Source organism: Schistocerca piceifrons, chromosome X, assembly GCF_021461385.2.
Source record: "Schistocerca piceifrons isolate TAMUIC-IGC-003096 chromosome X, iqSchPice1.1, whole genome shotgun sequence".
Classification (NCBI taxonomy): domain Eukaryota; kingdom Metazoa; phylum Arthropoda; class Insecta; order Orthoptera; family Acrididae; genus Schistocerca; species Schistocerca piceifrons.
In genome coordinates this window covers 774,992,224-775,014,669 of record NC_060149.1, presented here as the reverse complement: position 1 = coordinate 775,014,669, position 22,446 = coordinate 774,992,224, and the positions used below count along the sequence as shown (strand labels likewise).

At 37.9% G+C, this 22,446-nt stretch overlaps 1 protein-coding gene across 1 annotated transcript in view; it reads right to left on the bottom strand.

Annotated features, from left to right (window-relative positions):
* The window catches only part of LOC124721568 (AP-3 complex subunit delta-1), a 269,083-nt gene that overhangs the window by 89,307 nt on the left and 157,330 nt on the right, over positions 1-22,446 (bottom strand). Inside the window, exons 13-15 of the mRNA XM_047246607.1 lie at positions 21,183-21,331; positions 18,041-18,274; positions 1,755-1,917 (exon numbers count right to left, since the gene is read on the bottom strand). Of these exons, the coding sequence (XP_047102563.1) occupies positions 1,755-1,917; positions 18,041-18,274; positions 21,183-21,331 (546 nt within the window). The remainder of the gene's footprint in view (positions 1-1,754; positions 1,918-18,040; positions 18,275-21,182; positions 21,332-22,446) is intronic.

Below are 22,446 nucleotides of genomic sequence, written 5' to 3'. Positions count from 1 at the left end.
TCCCCCTTTTCCCGTTCTTCCCTCTATCTTTAGCCACTTCAGCATAAAAGCTATCTTTCCCAACTGTGAATACTCAAACGGGTGCTCGATTTGTAAAAAATGAGCTTCCAGTACTGTAACCCAGGGTGTGCTTTCAAAATTTAAAACTTCTTAAAGTGTTACTTTAAAGGTTTTCTGAGAATTTTAAAAGTGTGCATACAACACTTGTTTTACATAATTTCTCCCACAGCAAAAGTTCTATTGAACCTCGTCTCAAAGTCTGCGGTTCTCATTTTTGTTGTTGGAGGTACTGGTATGGCACACTGGTGTGTAGCACTGGTGTGTACAGTAATAAATCAAGGGCTGACACAAACCTTTCCACACCTTTCACTAACTTGCACACTGTCTAATATTCAGTGCTGTGCACATTTCAGTGTTTGGCATTTGCTCTTCCTGTAGAAAAAATGATTATGTTAAATGGCACACTGCTACATACACTACAGAAATGTGGGAAAGCTGGAATCGTACCTCAAGCAGTCTCTCTTAACTTGTTGATTAAATATTCTTAATTTTATTTCAGTGTTTTACAATCAGTGCTTTAGAACTTTGTTTCTAATGACTAGTAATTAAACTTTTCTACCAAAGAATTTTCATTATAAACTGCTCAAAAAAGTTTAACACCACCTTCATGACTTGCACTGTTTGTGATTTTTGATGGAAAATATCTTTCTCAATACTCTCTTGTTCACAGCAAATTGTTATTTAAAGGCACATGTATATGGAGCTAAATGCAAACTTCAATTTTCAGCACAGCCCAGTAATGTTGGGTACTGTTCACTGACAAGTGCAGGATTTGTCTGATGCCCTATGACGATCACGACGAGCGTGGAGGCATCCAGGGTTCAAAGCACATATCACAAATGCAGGTTCAGACAGGAAGTTGATCAATCTTGTTTTGAACTGGTATTATTTACAGATATTACATGTCTCTCCTAGCTATCAGGGGTAATTTGATGACTGTGAAGTGTCAGGACAAGATTACCCGATCTATTGTCCAGACTTACAGTCAACATTTTGGCAATGGGTTCGCCTTTTAAGACGATAATGCACTAGCATACTGCACCGACCCTATGAATACCCTCCTCCAACAGATGGGAAGCAACAACTGAATGGAATAGCCTGCAGTATCTGCTGAAACAACACCAATCACGCACACTTGGGGCCAGTTGAATCTTGCAGTGAATAACTGATACAGCCCCCCACCCGGTCACACACTGGATGACCTCTCAAAAGCTGAATGGAATAGCGTGCAGTATCTGCTGAAACAACACCAATCACGCATGCTTGGGACCAGTTGAATCTTGCAGCGAATAATTGATACAGCCCCCACCAAGTCACACACTGGAGGACCTCTCAAAAGCTGCTGTCAAGCAATGGAACAAGTTTGAGCAGTAATGTCTCAAACTCCTTGGTACTGGCCTGCCAAGAAATATCGCAGCATTTTACATTGCATGGGATGAAGCAACACCATACTGAATGTCATCCAGCAGCAGATTTTTAATTTTACAGATGAGCAAATATCAACACTTTCAGGCTGCTATTTTCTTTAATTCCAAAGCTAAGCTGTTTTTTTAGTTACATAAGGTGTATTCTTAACACCCTGCTCCCCTCAAACCCAAGTCCACACACACAGATACACAGGTGGCTGTTTTTTTAAGTAGTGTATTTCACAAAATTCTGATTAAAGCAGCTTTTAATAACATGGTGAAAATTACCTTAGATATTCTTTCCACATCTTTCTTCTGTTCTGCCTGCACAAAAATACTTGCAAAAAGTTTTAATATATTCTGAACATACACAGCCTGAATATGTCCTGGTAATCCAAAAACTCTGCTTCGTATCATTGCCTCCAAAGTACTCTGCTGATCTCTTAAGTACCTGCAACAATGGGAATATGTGTAATTAGCAATAAATTTTATATTTAATTACACTGAATGGAAATTATCCTTTAATGTAAGTAGAATGTTTTGAATAATTAAGCAATAGATACATTCAAAAACTGAAGTTTGCTCAGTGATTAATATAGAGATACATATAACTTGGAGAAATAGGAGCAGAAAGAGGAGGGCAAACAAATGGAACCATGTTGTCAGGTGGATGGAGGGTGATGGACAAATCAAGTTCTTTAGTGGGTGCCAAGAGTCAGCAAGGGACGAGACAACAAACCAGTGGAAGGTGGGTAGAAGGCATTAGAAAATGCGCAGGAGCAAAGCCTACTATACAACGATTCAGTCTTGGCTGTCATGTGTCTGATCTTTTTGGTAAAATGTGTTTCACTACATGGTAGTTTCTACATCTGTATCACATCCACGTTTATCAGAGATCAAGTGAAGTTGATGTTGAAAACAAGCTAAGAATGAAACTGAAACAAATGTGTAAGGGTGAATGGCGAAGTTAGGGGTGAGAGTGATAGACTATATCACAAGTTGCGAACTGAATGTTCCGCATTGAAATAAAAACTTCATTCTAGCTTAAAAATAATTCTGAGCATGTTTTAACTGATGTAGATGTGAATCAGCCAGACATAGCAACAGCCATGATCAAGATGGAGATGTATTCATCTGAAGTAAAGAAAGATATGGTAGCTTTAAATAAAACAATAGCAGTACTGGAGGCTAATGTAAAGAAGAAATTATAAACAGTGTTATCATTTCTAAACATGTAACAAGAATGAGTTGCAAACTATATTCATTTGATGCCTTTACTTGGAATTCAGGAATGAAAGGTTTAAATAGTGGTGGGTATCCGTGCCTGTAGATTTTTAACAGGGTTGTAAGGATAGACTTCCAAGTGGTACTAGTGATGAAAATAAAATAAAACTTTCACAATTTGTGTTAGATGGTGAGGCTCTGTCACTGGCAAATCAAGTTGATGACAGTTTTGAAAAATACAATGATTCTGAAAACACACTTCTGTAAAGTTATTGAGAAAAATCAAAGGAGCGTAGGTTCCAAAATAAGTTTTTGAATGGTTCGGTAGACAGAATTCTGTATGGAAGAAATTGAAAAGTCAATGCATTTTAATAGAGTCTTACGTACATTAACAATCATTTCTACTCTACAAATGAGGTAAAATGACAATATTCAATAGGATTTGATTAATAAACCAAAGGAAGACATGTACAGCTTCCTATAATATACAGAAAGGATTGATGTGCTACATTTTATAAGAATGGTAGGCAGAAATTGCAAAGAGAAATGTATGGGAACACGAATATAAATGTGTCAGACTGAAAAATACAGAAAGAATTAAGAAAAGTATAATGGGCAGCATAGGCCGTCGCACATCAAGCAAGAAAATAACGCTTTAGGCACCAGAGACAATGTAAAGCATGACAGTAACTGCGAAAACTTTATTCCAGGAGACAGAAGGAAACAAGCAGTAATCTCACCAGAGGCCATGCTGGAAAGAGTTAGGCCAGGAATGAAGCACAGACTAACTGAGTTCAGACGGCAAAGACACACAGAATTATTTTCTATAGCTAGAATTTTGAATAGTTGAATAGGGAACATTTTAACAACAATATTACGAAACGGATAGTTGCTACCCACCATACAACGGAGATGCTGAGCTGCAGATAGGCACAACAAAAAGTTGAGAGAGAGTTGCGTGCGTGTGTGTGTGTGTGTGTGTGTGTGTGTGTGTGTGTGTGTGTGTGTGTTCTATTTTCGACAAAGGCCTTGTTGACCGATAGCTTAATTTGTGACAGTCCTTTTGTTGTGCCTATCTGCGACTCAGCATCTCCGCTATGTGGTGAGTAGCAACTATCCTTTTCATAACATTGTTACAATCCATCCCGGATTTTCCACTGTTGGACATTTTAATAAGAATTTTATGTTAATCATGGAAAAAGTACAATAGGAGGAAAAATAATATGTTGATAGAAGATCACATTGTTAGTTAATTTAACACTCATATGCTATCCTCATCTCTCTGAGACACACACCGACTTCTTCGTCTATTGGCAAGTGCGGCTGTAGGGATTTGGTGGTCTCCCCCTACCTACCTTCCTGACCCAGTAGGCACCAAACAACAGTGTAGTGCCAGCCATTGTTAAGTGAAGGTTGTCACTCTCAGCAGCCTTTGTCTCTCTCAAGCACAACAACAGCAAGTTTGTAAACGTTTTTGATCAATCTAGATTTTTTGAAAATTTGCAAATTTGCGGCAAGCTTCCATGGGACCAAACTGCTGAGTCATCAGTCCCTAGTCTTACACACTACTGAATCTAACTTAAAGCTACGGACAACACACACATCCATGCCCGAGGGAGAGCCGTGCAAACCGTGACAAGGCCCCTAGTCCACGCAGTTACCCAGCGTGGCGCTATAGTTTTGTTCTTAACCGAATTTTGGTTTTATTCTAATTATTTCAGAATAAAATTAGTACCATTCAAACAAATTGTTATTTTTCTTACTTTTGAAATGAAGGTGGTCATGATCAGAAGCCTGTGTATGTCCCAGATACAATTACAGCAAATTTGTAACTATTTTTGCTCACTGTATAATTTTATGCTTAATTCTATTTACATGCTTTTACTCTGATTATTTTAGTAAAATATGAGCTAATTATTAGTTTCTTCCATTACAGTTGCAGAATGGTACTACAGAAACATTTCTTTGACTTGAATAATCCAGCTGAATAGCAAGAATCCACCAAATAATATTTGATGGTATGGATAAGGATGAAGTGCAGCTTGGAAAATCTTCATACAATTTGGAAGAGGAAGATTGTGACACCGATGCATCAAAGAACTCTGCAGAGTGGGAGGAAGATTTGCAAACAGAGCAGAACAGCACAGATCTGAACTCTGCTGATGTGGGGGGAGGAGGGGGAGGAGTGTGAGATTTGATGGTAGGGAAAGTACACTAGAAAGGAGAGCAGCAGACCATTTAACAGCTATTCATAATTTCCTTTGAAAAGTTTGTAAACAACTGCAGAGCTTGCTACAGTGTGGGAGCTGATGTAAGAATTGATGAAAAGCTACAAGCCTTTGGGACAGATGCCCATTCACGCACTATATTCCCCCAAAACATCAAAATATGGGATCAAAATATTTGCAGTTTTAGATTCTAAAAGGTTTTATGCCAACAATCTGGAAATTTATCACGGTTAACAAGAGTGAACATTCCAGTGCAGTAACAAATTCACAGACATAGTACAAATATTTGTTACTCCCATAACACTGGACATAATGTGTTGTTGTTGTTGTCTTCAGTCCTGAGATTGGTTTGATGCAGCTCTCCATGCTACTCTATCCTGTGCAAGCTCCTTCATCTCCCAGTACTTATTGCAACCTACATCCTTCTGAATCTGCTTAGTGTATTCATCTCTTGGTCTCCCTCTATGATTTTTACCCTCCACGCTGCCCTCCAATGCTAAATTTGTGATCCCTTGAGGCCTAAGAACATGTCCTACCAACCAGTCCCTTCTTCTTGTCAAGTTGTGCCACAAACTCCTCTTCTCCCAAATTCTATTCAATACCTCCTCATTAGTTATGTGATCTACCCATCTAATCTTCAGCATTCTTCTGTAGCACCACATTTTTAAAGCTTCTATTCTCTTCTTGTCCAAACTATTTATCGTCCATGTTTCACTTCCATACATGGCTACATTCCATACAAATACTTTCAGAAATGACTTCCTGACACTTAAATCTATACTCGATGTTAACAAATTTCTCTTCTTCAGAAACACTTTCCTTGCCATTGACAGTCTACATTTTATATCCTCTCTACTTCGACCATCATCAGTTATTTTGCTCCCCAAATAGCAAAACTCCTTTACTACTTTAAGTTTCTCATTTCCTAATCTAATTCCCTCAGCATCACCCGACACATAATGTGACAGCTGATAATTGGTTTAGAAAGTCACTCTTCTTCAAAACTTATCAGAAAAATATCACTTGTCTTATGGGAGAAAGCTAAAGAAGAACAAATGGTAGATGCCTAAATAGATGAAAGAGGTGGAAAACAGAGAATTTTTCCATTTTTTTGCATTATGTAAAGGAAGGAAGATTAATTTTAAGTGTCCCTAAAAGTAAAAAGAAAAATGTACTGCTCGTCTCAAGTTTACACAAGGATGATTCAAGTATGAAGATACTGGTGAAAATAAAAAGCCTGAAATGGTAACTTACTACAGTAAACACAAGATTGAAGTAGAAATAGGTGAGAAAACGTGCTTTAATTACAACATCACGAGGGGTACTATAATGTGGCGATGGTGGTTTTCTTTTCTATCTTAAATATTGATGGAATCAATTCTCAAGTTACTCATATGGCAAATGGAAATGAATCACTCAACCACCAACTGTTTCTTCGAAGAATCTGAATAGAACTTATTGATAATCATTTGATAAGGTGATCACTTATGGTTTGTTTATTTTGGTCAGGTACTTATGGCTTGTTTATCTCTGTCAACTTCTATAAGACTTCATGAAATTTCATCTGGAAACCAACAACTTGTCTTTTACTCATGCCGATCCCATGACCACTGATAGTGTAAATAGAAAGCATTGCCAGCCCTGCTGTACCACAAAAATAACAAGACTGACAAAATATACTGCAACACATGTGGATAGTATTTATACCTGCAACATTGCATTATTGTTTGGCTGATGGGTGTGTGACAGGAAATGAACATAATGAAGATGACTGTGACTAATTTTGTTCTTTAGACTTTATTATTCTTCTTCTGCACTATTTTTGTACTTATTATTATACATCTACTTAAATTTTCTTTCATTTTAGGAGCTGTTTTGTATGCTATTGAAAGGGCAAAAGAATGTTCACCTGTATTTATTTACCAAAGCCCCCTACAATACTAACATGAAAAGTGGATATAGTATATTGCAATTTATGTCATGTATCTGACAGATACAACAACAACACCGACTTAAGTTGTTTCAGGGTAGAAGTCGAGTGTTAAGTGGACAAAAAGTAATCTTTATGTTGTTGACAATATAGTGTCACTGGAAGGAAGTATAGTGGGTGAATATCTGAAACAGCCAGATAATATGAATGAATATGAGAAAGTGAATGTAGCAGTGACTAATGTGCATATTTATTTAGATTAATATCCTATGTTTTTGCAAATAAAATTTATTTCTTGTGATAGTATTGCAGAGTTTTGTGTTGATGGTGGTGATGTTGATTAGTCTTTGTGATGAAGTGAATGGAAGCACATTAATGGAAAAACAATGGAAAATGTCAAGTAGACAAGGCTAGAGATGCTCATAATATTGAGAATATACAAGTCTTAGATATACCAACTGGAAATGTCAGATCTGTATGATCAGAGGTACTGGGAAGGTTTTTCCTGTATGTACCAGCAAATGTTAATTATTGGAAAGACAATAAATGCAAGTTTCCCATGGAAAATGATCATATAACAGGAAAAAGAAAGTAATGGTTACACAAGCAAAGGAGAAAAGGAAGAAAAGGCACAATAAAAGAGGAGAACAGAGTAGCTTTGACTTTGGAGATATAGTATTTGTTAGAACTGAAGAAATCCTTGTAAACTGGATAATGAATTCTTTAGAAATTTACCATGAACCTTTTGAAATAGTGGAGATTAGCCACCTCAGTATCTATAGATTGAATTATCCTCAGTTCAAGAGACAGTCAAGTTTAAGGAACATTTAAATTGAAGATGTATAATAGGTGAGAGGAAGATGAAAAATTTGTGAATGTATGGCATGTGTAAAGATACTGATTAACAGGGTTTTATTATTCATGTGTGGTTGCAGGACTTCTAGCTGTGTGATTTTCTTCTGCTGTGTTTGGCAAATTTACTGAGGAAATTTGGGGTTAGCATTTATGGTTTTCATACTTTTATGGTTGTCAATTATTTGTGAATACTGCAGTGTTCTGAAAGGTGTGCTCATTAATGGGAATAGGGAATATACCATGAGGCTTCCGAATGATTACTGATGAGATATTGAGGGAAGGACTAAAAATATGTGCTGGTTATGTAAAATTTTGTTGCTCTGATAAAAAACAGGCAATGTTTACCATTCGGTATGATGAGTAGCATTGATATCACCTGGATAGTTGTGTGTATTTTAGTGAATACACTGTGTTGTTTAGTTGCAATCACTTGTTTTAAATTAAAATAGATTTCTTCATATATGGTTAGGACATGAGCCAACTATTTGAATATTTTAGCATTTCTGTAGATCAAAACCACAGTTAAGGTGACCACACGCTGCCTATCTAACCCCTGATAATTTAGGCAAGTATTTGACCCATTTCTGAAAAAAATATTTGATGCAGGACCCTAATATTTTTACTGTATGTTACATGATGCTCATAGAGTCAACTGTACTAAAATCTACTTTATCCATTTCATAGTTCTTAAGAAATACTTTTTTAAATTTATTAACAAAAAAATATTAAGTTTTTTCTGCAGAAAACGTTTTTTGTGAACTTCCTAACTGGGGAATATTAATTAATGTAGTACCAGAGGTAGCTTTTTATGTTATGCAGAGTCTCTGAAAATTTCATTCATTTATCTATGATAGTTTCTGATATAATGGGGCATATGTACTGAAAATTTTGTTTGTGGGAAATTGGCTTTAAAGAAAAAACTTTTGAAATTTGTTACTTACACTTAATTAAAACTGTCCTGCTGCATATGATGGCCCTTCTTTGGCCTCTAGCAAGTCTTCCAGCTTCTTTTTTCACCTTCCTGGATGTTTGCCTTGGCCATATTAGATGCAGACCTGTCTGCATTGGCTACCTTCATTTTATCGCAATGTTGCAGCCCAGTGATCATATTTTCACCAGGATTAATTCTCAGCTTTTTCAGTGCCCAACACTTTCCAGTATCACCACAATTGAATGTAATAGCAGCATCATGAACTCCTAGTTTCATTGTATGCATGCCTACAAATACAATTTTAGGAAGGCGGTTCCAAATTATGCTGTTAAAACATTCATTTGGGTTCTGTGTCCGCCCATGCAGACATTTCCTTAGAAGGTCAGGATGAGCCAAATCTCTGAAAATAGGTTTAATTGCTGTAATAACAGCAGCAGGAAGAGAATGCTGATGAGAACAAGATTCTCCAGTTGCCTGAGCCCTATCGTATTTGCACCACGAATTTTCTCCTGATGGACACAATCCATGACATGGCTTATCATCAGTAGAGGACTTATGGAAGAATATGGCCCAAACATCTCTCTTCATTGTCTTCAGATTTTCTTTATTTCTCCTAATTGCCTGCCCATAGTATACCTGCAAGTTTTCTATTTCAGTTTTAGTTAACCGACCCTGTCCGGTCAACAATTTCCAATCTTCTAATTTTTTTCCTCTCATATCAACAGTTAGTTTTCTCAGCCTTGTTCCCAAACGTTTTTGAACGTGGTCTACACGTTCTATTTTGCTAATAATGGCATCTCCATACGGCTTAGAGTTCACCACATTGTTGTATGCCTTACTGTTAACTGAGCGAGGTGGCGCAGTGGCTAGCACACTGGACTCGCATTCGGGAGGACGACGGTTCAATCCCGCGTCCGGCCATCCTGATTTAGGTTTTCTGTGATTTCCCTAAATCACTCCAGGCAAATGCCGGGATGGTTCCTTTGAAAGGGCACGGCCGACTTCCTTCTCCGTCCTTCCCTCATCCGATGAGACCGATGACCTCGTTGTTTGGTCTCTTCCCCCAAACCAACCAACCAACCAACCAACCAACCAACCAACCAACCTTACTGTTACCATCGCCCAAATATTTGGTGTACCGTATGCCTCGTTTCTACGGAGTGGTGACGTATTTGTTGTACTCCATGAACTTCCATACCACCACTTGTTCCTCTAAAATTAGCCACACAGTTGTGTTCTTTATGTTCATTGACTTTACAACATTTGCAATATTTACACATTATCTCCACATCTAACACTTTACCGGTATCTACACTCGTGGCAGTTTCTACTCCATTCAGAGAAGTATGTCCTCTTTTCTGCCAACTTCCATCAAGTGCAACTGCAATATCTGAACATCCAACATTTTCTTCCACTGCTTCCCTAGCAGCCAGTTTCATGCTTTCCTCACTGACCTCACACACAGTTTTCTCTAATATTGCAGTGAGTTTTTCAAATTTATTTGGTGGTTTATGGTAAGTTCATCACTGAACAAAATGTTCTCCCTGCAGCCATGCCCTTGCCAATGGATTGTAAGGCATAAACTAATCTACTATTGATTTTATAGGGGCCACTTGCATCTGGCTTTGAAGAACTCATAAATGAAATCACAGCAGAGCATTTAGTGCAAAATAAACCTAAAGCAATTGCTAGGCCTTTTCTCCCACTGGCACTCACACATTTTCAACTCTGTGACTCACCACACTGTCTACATTGTACAAATTTAAAAATTACATTTGATAATATTCTCAAATTTATAATAATGTTACTGCACCCTTTGTCACTTATAGTAAATTCGCTGTAACACTCTTGAAATGGTGAGAGCTTCTTTGATGATACACTTGCTGAAGAATTACAATTAGAAACATCGTTGCCAGGCTACATAACCTCTTGTACAGAAACCTTTCTAAACTTGTTTCCTCTAAATTGTTGTTTTTTGCATATGCCTTTACGTTTCGTCATCTTCAATAAACACAACAAAACACACGTAAGCAAGCACTGCAAACGTAAGCATAACAACTACTCGCAATCATACTTGAACGAAACTAACCAGGTGTTTGAAAGTGTGTTGTTTACAAACAGCAGAAACCAAAGAATACCAACTGTTGCATTGCAAGGATAGCCAACACACTCGAGAGTAATAAAAAAATTTAAAAAAATAAAATAAATAAATCCGTAACGTGCAATGTAGGGGATATAAAGATCTAAAATATATGCAGAAAAGTGGGCGTGGCACATAAACACACGTAGGAAAATGCTCTTTAAATGATAAAAATTTTTTTTCAGCAAAATCCTTTTCAGAGTACTTAAATAAAACCTTAATCTATTGAAATATGATGAAAACTGAAAATCGATTTTTTCAACATGAACCATGGTGTGATCCCCTTAAAGCACTGAAATGAGCATTCAGTTTTGTGAATATCAGTCCGTTTTTTGTATTTTCTGTACGCTCTCAATTATTTTTATAATCAGCAGTTATTTTGAACTGTAGCAGCTTGTTTTCTATTTCACTGTTATAGTGAAGTCAAGGATGTAGCAGACTGGATGCTAATTTGGATATTTGTACATAGAGTAGAATCGGAGAGGTCCTCAACTAAATTAAAGTAGTTCACCGAGTAGTTTTGAAATAAGACAACAGACTATAGTGTATTATGGTAGCAAATTTAAGTACAGAATAACACATGTTAAGACAGTGTGATGGACATGCCTTTATGAAAGTGAAATTATTGAACAAGAATCTCTATTAACACTGTGTGTATTTTGTGATTGTAACCTATGCTTCTCTGAAGTTCTTTTTATCATCTCAACAGTGACTCTTTTTCTGTTATTTTGTTTTTGTTTGGAATGGAATCACAGTTTCTGTAACAGTTGCTTTGAAGACTAAACAGTAGTGCCTACAATTATTTATTATGAGGGTTGGAACTTAAATAGTGGAAACTATTTATTCACAACCGATACAAAAGAGTTTGTAATGGTACTTGAATTACGCAACCATTACGGCACCTCACCTGAACCTCTCGATACCAGTAATATTCTACTGTATTTCTGCAAAATAGTTGAATATATCTGAGACAACATTCAGATTTGATTTCACTTTTGATACATCAATATGTTTATATTGCAATGATATTATTCTTATGTGTATTCTTTCTTTTGTCACTATGATCTTTGACGTACTTTTAACTCTGATTTTTGGGCGCGTAGGCGATTATTAGTTCGTTGTTAACTTGTTAGAGTGTCGGATGCTGAGAAGGTCAAGTCTTGGACGTCATGTTGGAAAGATGCATTTTGCAGTTGGCTTATAAAATGTGAGGAAGATGTTTTCAAGTATGTTTTGTATTGTGAAGTGATGTCTGTGTGTCACATGATATTGCAATTAAAAGGAAGCGTAACTTAATTTCGGAGTGCTGATTATTTTTTTACATCATCACTGTCCAGCAAAAGTGTAATCTCCAAGAATGGTTTGAGAAGCGCATCTACAAAACTTTTGAATATAGCAGAATAAAACCTAGGCCTCTTTGCATTCGAGCTTGGAATCATAACCACCTAGATTTTCAATGATTGAGCCATGATTTTACGACGAGACCAGCGTGGGAAACACAAAAATATGAGTGCCTAGTTTTTTTTATTATTACATGAAATGACTTTATTAACTGTGCTCTAATGACACCTGCCACATAATAGGACTGTTGTTGCCCAAAAATGCAGTATTTAGCAGCGTGAGCAACACCACAATCACTATTAAATGTTGACCTTTGTTGTGGTAGGGTTGTTAGAAGTTACATGTTTGCACCTGTCACTGTCCTTCAACGAAGGCACCAGTGTTGCGTAGAATCCATTGCCAGCGATGTGGAAGGTGTAGTATACCATTAGCAGAGCCTGTTCTGTTGATGGTGCGAATGGAGCAGTCTACTGCCTGTCAAATCTCTGGAACAGTTCTAAAGTGAATGCCACAAAGTGGTTCCTTCATCTTCGGAATCAAATCAAAGTCACAAGGACCCAAGTCGGTGGAGTATGGTGGATGGTACAGTACTCCCCAGACCCACTGACCGGACAGAGCAGCCACAGCTTGCACTGTATGCGCCCACGCATTGTCATGCAAAATGATGGGTGGGTCGCCACTTCTTTCACAAGGCTGTCCGCAGGTGATGCTCCAAAAAATGAACAGTAATACTGTGCACTGACGGTCTGCTGTGGAGGAACGTGATGAGTTAGGATAACACCATCACAGTCGTACACGAGAATCACCATAACTTTAGACCACTTCATTCGCACCATCAACAGAATAGGCTCTGCTAACGGTATACTACGCCTTCCACATCGCTGCCAATGGGTTCTACACAACACTGGCGACTACTTTTAAGGACAGTAACAGGTGCAAACATGTAACTCTTTTGTATTGGCTGGGAATAAATAGTTGCCACTATTTATGTTCCAACCCTTGTATGTTACATAGTACAGGAAAAACATCTAGTTTGCTGTGGAGGACGTACATACTTTTTTGTCTGAAACTGATTGTACGTGCAAGATTGATTTACCAGAGTTTTAAATGTTTGCTGTATTGAAATGAATACCAAATATAAGTCACAGAATAAAACTATACATAAGCAGTTCACATTAGCCAGGTGAACTGACTCCTTTAAGGGCTGACTTGTGAATAGTTATGAAGTTATACTAATTGTCTTACATTTTTTGCGTTGATGGTTACGCAGTTAAGTGCCTACAACAGAGGATTATTTTCAGTTTTCATTAATTCCTTCTGACTCTTGTTAAAACTTTTATGTTTTTAGTCAATATCAATTGTCTTGTGGGCAGCAGTCACTTTTCCTTTTTTAAAATTTGCCTCTAATTTTATTTGTGCCAAAATTTTGGTGCTTATTTGGATAAATCTTCTTGTTAATATAATCTGTAGTTTAATATGTGGTTACAGATATATTGTGTAAACAGGAAAATTCTGTTAAGAAAACTAATGTATTATGTGACAGAATTGCTGCACTTACTTACCTTCAGGAGGCAAAATTTACACATATAAAAGTAAAAGTGACAACACTATACTAGCTTTCGTAATTATTGATTTCTTCCTCAGGGAGTACAGGCTGGTGAATGTTCCCATGATGAGAGGGACCTACCTTTGGTGTGGACAAGGGTAGACCATTATATTTTAAGTTAGAGTAGGCTAGTGAAGGCACCCTGTGTGGTAGGCACTTGTGGCATCATCCAGTGGGTATGGTAATAGCTCAGTGGAGCAAGGAGCATGGGTAATCTAATTTTTTATATCGTGCAGTGATCAATGTATTTTAACAAATGAGTTTAGAATCAGTATAATTTTACTTGACTGATCACTGCAAACGTTCATGTATTTGAAACTATTTAACAGTTATTATTCTTAAAACTGTGATATGACATGGCTTTAAGCTTTCTGACACTATCAGCAATTAATTTTAACCATATTTTGAAGTTTACACATGAATGGATTGAATATATGAAAATATAGCAGATGACAACTCCATTTACAAATACCTGTGTTTAGTAGTGTAAATGGAAATGCCGTGTGGCTAGGGCCTTCCGTCAGGTACACAGTTTGCCTGGTGAAAGTCTTTTGAGTTGATGCCACTTCGGCAACTTATGTGACAATGGAGATGAAATGATGATTATGATAAGGGCAACACAAAATCCAGTCCCTGAGCGGAGAAAATCTCTGCCCCAGCCGGGGATCAAACCCGGGCCGTTAGGTATGACATTCCGTCACGCTGACCACACAGCTACCAGGGGTGGACTTTAGTAGTGTTAAACATATTTTGTTCCCTGTGGTCATTCTTTCAAATTTATTTTCCTCACTCTTGAACTAGACGAAATCATAGTAAAGTATGTTCCTGTCACTAGAAAGCTGTGTGTCAATTTTTAAAAATCATAATTCTGATAAAATGAAAGGAAACCAAAATAACTATGCCTGAGAAACTTGCCAAGGACACTGGGAGGTACACTGTGTAATATTCCACTGGCAAATAATGTTGAAAACTGTGTTTTAACAATAGAACAGCACTTCAAGTTGCACAGCCAGTTCCAGATCATCTAGCTCAGGTACAGAATACTTACTGCAGAAGAAGCTTCATATTTGGTGACGCAACGTTTGTATTGTAGTTATTGTGCGAGTAGCTAAATGGCTGCACATTTATCATTTATTTCAGTTCTTTTGGAAGTATATTTCAATTTGTTCCAGCAGATCTAAGTTCTGACTTGCACTGACAAACTATTTTGTGTGATATTAGTAACATATCTAGATCTGAGCGTGTGCTTTGCAATGTCTAATTTTTCAATGTGACTTAGTATGAAGGCTCTCACACTGGTGGAAATGTGTATGGAAGCTTATGCTTGTTTTCCCACTATGTTAGGCAAGACGATGACACAGGTTATTATGCATTCAAAATTTAATGGTCTTTGTGTGTGTGTGTGTGTGTGTGTGTGTGTGTGTGTGTGTGTGTGTGTGTGTGTTGGGGGTGGGGGGGGGGAGGGGGGGGGGGGAGCACATATTTGTTTTCAACTGGATAACACAATAAAATTAAACTATCCTTCAAGGCATGAAAAGCAAAAATTTTTCAAAAATCTGAACACTACACATGCAAAGCTGCTTTGTTTTCACAGTTTAATGCAGGTGGTAGTACCATGAGCATATAATGGTTTGAATTCTGCTACGCAACTTGATAACCAATTGTTTTATTTGCTACAAACTGAAGATTGATTCCCAATTGTATAGATTGTTTTAAATAATATTTCACTTTCCTCAATTAGTTTTGATACTGGATTTGATTGGCTAAGTTACTAATATAATGCCAAGCAAATAAAAGGTCCCATACTCTAGGTCTGCAATTAAATTATAAGACAACACAGTGTTGTGCTGCATATAAAATGTCTTCTCTGTTGGTATCAAGAACAATGTTTTTTTTAAACATATTCATGGAGTAACATCATTTACAATCAAAACCATTCTTTCACATTCTTAAGATGATAAATCTTGAAAATACAAATTATAGGCTATGAAATGGCATGCACAAAATGAATGTTCCAACTGTTATTACAAATGCAATGTTTAATGTCTCATATGAATTTCTCAGATGTTTCAGTTAATAAAGGTAAGTGACATGTGGGCACTGAAGCCAGGGAGTTGCTGCAGTGTGCAATGACAATGAGGAGAGGGGGCGGGGGAGCCCCATCATCAGTGGGCACTGAAGAAGGGGAACACTTCCCCGTCCGGGGATGGGGAGTGGCACCTGGATGGGAGGATGTGGAAACCATGGGGGAGGGGGAGGGGGAGAGGGAGAGGAGAGGTGGCGGGGCTGGGGTAAGGAAGAGGGAGGAGGGATAAGACGTAACAGAGGCAAAGGTAGAAGTCATAGACACAGGGTGAAGTCGGTCACACTTCTGAAAAGCCTCAGTGTACGACAAACAATCAATGGACTTATACTTCTGTATCTTCTTTTCCTTCTTATAAGCCAGGCAATCTTGCGAGCGTGGGAGTGACGGTTGTGACAGTTAACATATATGGGTGGCTGAACACAGTAACTCTCCTCATGGAGTGGGTGTCCACAATCACTGCATAGAGGGTCCATCATACTGTGGCAAGACATGTGCCCAAAACACAAGCATTGGAAACACCTCATGAGCGGCGGGACACACAGCTTCAAGTCACACCGGTGACACACAAACTTGACTTGCTCCAACACAGTATTTCCCTCAAATGCCAAAATAAAGGCACAAGTATCTGTGTGATTGTCCTTACGACTTTTCTGCACATGCTGAACAAAATGAATATCCCCACTGTTTCAGATTAGCCCAGTGTTCCTCATTAGTTTGAAAGGCGAGGTCTCTGAAAAATGACTCCCTATACAATATTCAAAGACTGATGAGGAGTAATGAACACTGGGATGTGATCAAGATAATCACAAGCACAAAGGCTGCAGACTGGGTGGCAGATGTAGTTTTGATCAACAGTGAACCCAAGCACACCTTACTGAGAGACTCCATTTTGTCAAACTTGTCTTTCATACTTTCCACAAAAATAATGGCTTTGTCGCACTGAACATGTCCCCCATCCATCCCAGTACAGACCAGGTGGCTGGGAAAGAGTTTCACCCCAAGCCAGCAAGCGTAGCCCCTCCTCCCATGGTGATGATGATGATGATGAGCGTTTGGCGTCATTGGCCGGGAGGCCCCTCGCGGGGCAGGTCCGGCCGCCACATCGCAGGTCTTATTACATTCGGCGCCACATTGGGCGACCTGCACGCCGGATGGGGATGAAATGATGATGAACACAACACAACACCCAGTCCCTGAGCGGAGAAAATCTCCGACCCAGCCGGGAATCGAACCCGGGCCCAGAGGACGGCAATCCGTCACGCTGACCACTCAGCTACTGGGGCGGACTCCTCCCATGGTGTAACTAGGGAAGGGAACAGAAGGCTGCAGGGTCAGAGGAAGCAGCATTAAATGATCCATTACCAACCAAAGAGATGGCCATAGAAGAATAGCCAGTTTTTTTGGAGCTTGATACATTTCAGACACAAAGCATCTGCCCTGATACCACCCACTGCGATCAGGGGCTCATCCCGTGGGCGCCACCCAGCCACAGCAAGGGCTGTCTGGCATGGCAGCCATTGCTGGGAGCTCCGATGCTCCAGAATGACAAGCAACCCCTCCTAGCAAAGACAGAGAGGAAGGGGCATGTAGAAGGAAACTCAGCCCGGTAAGGGAGAATGGGCTGAAACAGCTTAGGGCTCCATGTGTACTAGGAACAAACTCTTTAAGAACAGTGAGCCCCCTGGGTCGGTTAACCTGGGTCTTCCACAGGGTTACAGCCCCTGTGGCAAGGGATTGGGAGCGGGATAGAGATAGACTGGGATGTTGTGTAGGCTGGGTAGATGACAGACTAGCACTTTAGGTGAGTCAGGAAGGATCACCGGTAGGATGTCCCTCATTTCTGGAAATCATGACATAATTAAAGACCTGGCAAATAACATGGTTCAGTTGGTCCAGTCTGTGGTGGGACTGGGTGATGAGGGTGGGTGCTACCTTGCAACCAATTCTTGGGGAGGGGGGAGGGGAGGTTCTTTGAGAACTTTCCTTATTGCATCAAATGTCCCTATTCTTATTTTCACACTGTAGTTCCACACTACAATCATAATTAGTTATGAATCCCTAATTGTTCTGCTGTTAGTTTTAACTTTTGAGATAAGGTTCACTTTGAAATAATATAGCAGCATTAAATGGTTAGTCACTCAGCTATTAACACTGACAAGAAAGTATGTGTTCTCACAATGATGTATCAAGCCAAGTTAAATTATGTGCCAGGCAAAATTTTTATTTCACTTACTCTGGAAACTCTCCACAGATCCAGGCAGCGGCTGTCAGTACTTCTGCCATTGTCGAACTCTGACCAGTACCAGATGTCAAAAAATGTGCATTTTCTAACAGCAACTCCATCTGTTGAACAGCAAATGGACGAATTGCCTGCACACGTATCGCTACATCTAACATCTGGGAAGAAACTAGTGACCCATGTTGGCTTCCTTCCATACGTGTTAATTCAACCAAGACACTCACATACCTGTTTGAGGAAAAAAAGAAATGAAATTTTTAGTTACATGTTTTAGTGTATGTTCCACTAAGTCATGGCACAAACTGCTGACACAACAAGAAACAATAAAATCACACAGACACAGAAATGCTGGCCAGTGCTTACCTTAAGAAGAGAGAATTCCTAATATTGCTGATAAAAACACACAAAATATAATGTAACACTCCTGGCTTTCAGAATTACAGATTTCTTCTTTGTGGAGGGTAAAGGGATTGGTTAAGGTTGGAAACAGGGGAGGGAGTGGGGAAGAGAGGGATCGGGCAAGGGGGCCACAATTTGATACACACCTTAGGGTGAGAGGGACTCTCATGTTGTATTGACAGCAGGGGCAAAGATAAAGGGCAATGTGTCAGATTGTACAAGCTCATCTTCACTTGACTGCAAGTGTTATCTGTAAGAGTACAGAAAACTACATCTATTCCATGAATTTATCAAAAAAGCTAGTTATAATCTATTTTCCAATATCCTTCAAAGATTAATTTATATCACCAATCCTCATTCCTAGTCACAAATACAATCTTCTTCTTCAGTCCCACATTCTTGAGCCTGAATGGACTGTTTTAATGTAGATGGGTTTTAATGCAATAATACCTTTCCCAGTCACTTTAATTTCTCATTCAACAATTTATCATTTCAAACAGATGCACTTGCTGCAGATTTACAAACACATGTACCATTAACAATGGTTATGTTCCGCAAACCAACGAGACATTCATGTTTTCCACTTTTCACTGTATCATATATTATGGATTGTTGCACTCCATTTGTGTTCGGAGTGAGGGAAGAACGACTATTTAAATCCCTCTGTGCATGCTGTAATTTGTTTAATATTATCTGTGTAGTCCCAATGGGAGTGGCACTTAGGTGGCTGTAATTCACTCCTAGAATGCTTACATAATGTTGGTTCTTGAAACATTGCAAGTAGGCCTTTTACAGACTGAGTATCCTGCTAATGAACCAATATCTTTTATCTTCTTTACCTTGCAATGAGCCTATGTGATCATTCCTTTTCATATCCCCATTATTTTTAACACCTAGGTATTTGTACGAGTTCCCCGATTCCAGCTGTGACACTCTAATGTTACCATACAATACTACTTTTCTGCATTTGGTTAAGTTAACAATTTCATGTTTGTGAACATTTAACGCAAGTTGAAAGCTTTTGCATCATCTTGAAATCTTATCAAGAGCTGACCGGGTATCTGTAAAGCTTTTTTCGAGTAATACTTCATTGTTGATCATTGTATTGCCTTTCAGGTCACTAACATACAACACGACTGGTAAGGATCCTGATCACTTCCCTTAGCAAAAGCTTGAAGTTACTTCTACATCAGTCTACGATTCTCCTTCCAAAATAATATGCAGTGTTCTCTGTACTAAGAAATCCTGAACTAGTCACAAATTTTGTTTTGATCCCATATGATTGTACTTCTATTAAAAAGCATTGGTTTAGTACTGCGTCAAACACTTTTTAGGAAGTCAAGAAATATTGCCTCCATGTGACTACCTTAACCCATGGGTTTCAGGATTTCATGGGAGGAAAGCAAGAGTTGGGTTTTGCATAACAAATATTTTCAGAATCTGTGATGGAAAGGAAGGAGGAGGTAATTCTGTTCAAAATATCTCATTATGTTTGAACTCAGAATACGTCCTAGGATTCTGCAACACATGGATGTCAATAATATTGAACAGCAGTTTTGTGTTTGCATCGACTACCCTTACTTGTTAACTCAGACATGTTGCAGATATACTGAAATATTCTATGAACAGAACAGGTCAGAATGAATGTCCATAATTGGTTTCAGACAACTTCTCTCTTTCAATATATTTGTCATTTCTGTTCCACTGTTTTTAGAGCGGAAGATATTAGCTTCAAAACAACTTTACTTTAAAAATAATTGTTACGTTAGAAGGAAGACAGCATCTGTAGGCAATGATAGGATCAGGTAACTGCTCAAGACAGTCGTTTCTTAAATATGTAAAATTACTAAGTAACAAGTGTAGCAAACAAGATTTTCCACTGGCATAAAATACAGTTAAAACTATTCTGATGTCACTTAGTATAAAATCCGGTGGAAACCACACTGGTGATTCAGTAATAAACATTTTGCAAGAAGCAACACATTTTACAGAATTTATCGGAATTAAGACAAAGAAGAAAACAGTCATAGCTTCAATTTTTGTGCTTTATCTACATTCATTAACATTAATTTTGTTTTTCAAACAAAGTTTTATACTGAGGACACTAGTTGCTACGATAAAAATTGCAATACTTCAGCTTTTGTTACCATATTTAAGGCAACAAGATTTTCACAGGATGCTTGATAGGCTTGGAGTTTAAAGAATTAAATTACCGAGAAAGAAAGGAAAAAAGAAAGAAAGAAAGGACGATAGGAAAAAAGAAAGAGGAAAAAAGAAAGAAAGGGACAAAGAACGAAAGAAAGAAAAAAAGAAAGTGTGGCCTCTCCTTCCTGGTCTACTCCAAAAGATTACACAAAGTGTGACATTTTCACATCTTTGTTCAGCACATTGAGAAAGATTACATGTAAGGGGTATCCTATTGGATTCTACTCTCCATGTATCATTTCTTTCTTTCTTGGTGACTAATGTTTTAAATTAGTAACCCACATTCGCATTATATTTGTGACTAAGCGCAAATTTGAAGACCATCTTCTTTAAAAAGCAACAAAAATGGAAAATATTACTGGGAAAATGCTTATCTTCAATGTGTGTCAGATTTTTACAAATAACTATGTATAACACAAAAAATATGACGCTTCTACGTAACACCCATTACTTTTGTTTCAAATAGTTTGGACAATATGCAGCATAAACAGAAAATTTATGCATTTTCATTACCAATAGCAAAAGACATTACCATTCGAAGTTAGTTATGTACTGATAATTGTTCTGTGAACATATCTGGATTATTTTGGACAGTAATTCATCTCTGTATGTTGTTCCTTCTGCTTTGTCCATATGTATCATCAACTTTTTCACTATTTCCATCAAATTTTTCTTTGAAACCTAAGGAAGAAAGATATTGTAGTTTGTTATTTTCAGTCTGCATTAATCAATCATGTCATATTTTTGATTACTATTCATAACTACTGCAAGTCATAACACAATATTTATTAACAAGGAGCTGGTTAGAATCTAATAAATTTAGCTATTTTATAAACAGAAGGTTTATTTTCTTATATCAACAATTTCAAAATCTAAAAAAATGACACTAATGAAGTAGCAAAATATGTTATTGAACAAACCATAATAAGGTGGATTAAAAAAAGAAACCAAAAAAATCCATCTAAGGACATTAGGTAAAGTGACTGCTAATATTTCTAAACTGGAAAACTGGCAATTGTTGTTGTTGTCCATGATGATGATGGTTATTATTATTATTATTATTGTCACAATGATGATTATGGTGGTGGCGATGGTGGAACGAACTCAATATTTTGTTGTTGTGGACAGTGGAGATGATGTGAGGTCGTTAGTGCCCAAGAAAAAAATTATTGTATATGCTGTTACAAACATTTCTTAGACCACACACTTATTTGACAAGAGAGATTCCAAACACAATAGGAAACTATTTCAAGAGAATAACGAAACAAGAAGAAAATTTAACTTTTTAAAATTCAAGAAATTGCACAACAACATTCTTTTGAATGGATGTCCATCCAGCAGCTCACAAATCTGACCACAGAAGATAGTTTTAATTGTGTAGCTGGGGACGATGAAGAGTGCTTGCACAGTGTATTGCTGTACCTCTGCAGCTCATTGTTGGATCAGTACAAGATATATGTTGCAACACAATGTAAATACCTTTGTGGATTCACGGCTGTGTGTGTGTGTGTGTGTGTGTGTGTGTGTGTGTGTGTGTGTGTGTGTGTGTTGTGTGTGTGTGTGTGTGTGGGCGCGCATGTGCGTTCGAACCTTTAAGGGAAGAAAGAATGTGCTCAGCAATGAAAAGATTCCTATAACAAATTTGGTACAAAAGTGATAACAAAATCAAGGATGCATAATAAATTCATAATAAAATATCAGAATGACTGCTGGAATTATTCAACTCCTATGTAAGGAAAAACCACTTGCTACAAATTACTAAATATTTTCCTGCATACGCAATTGTTGATCACAGG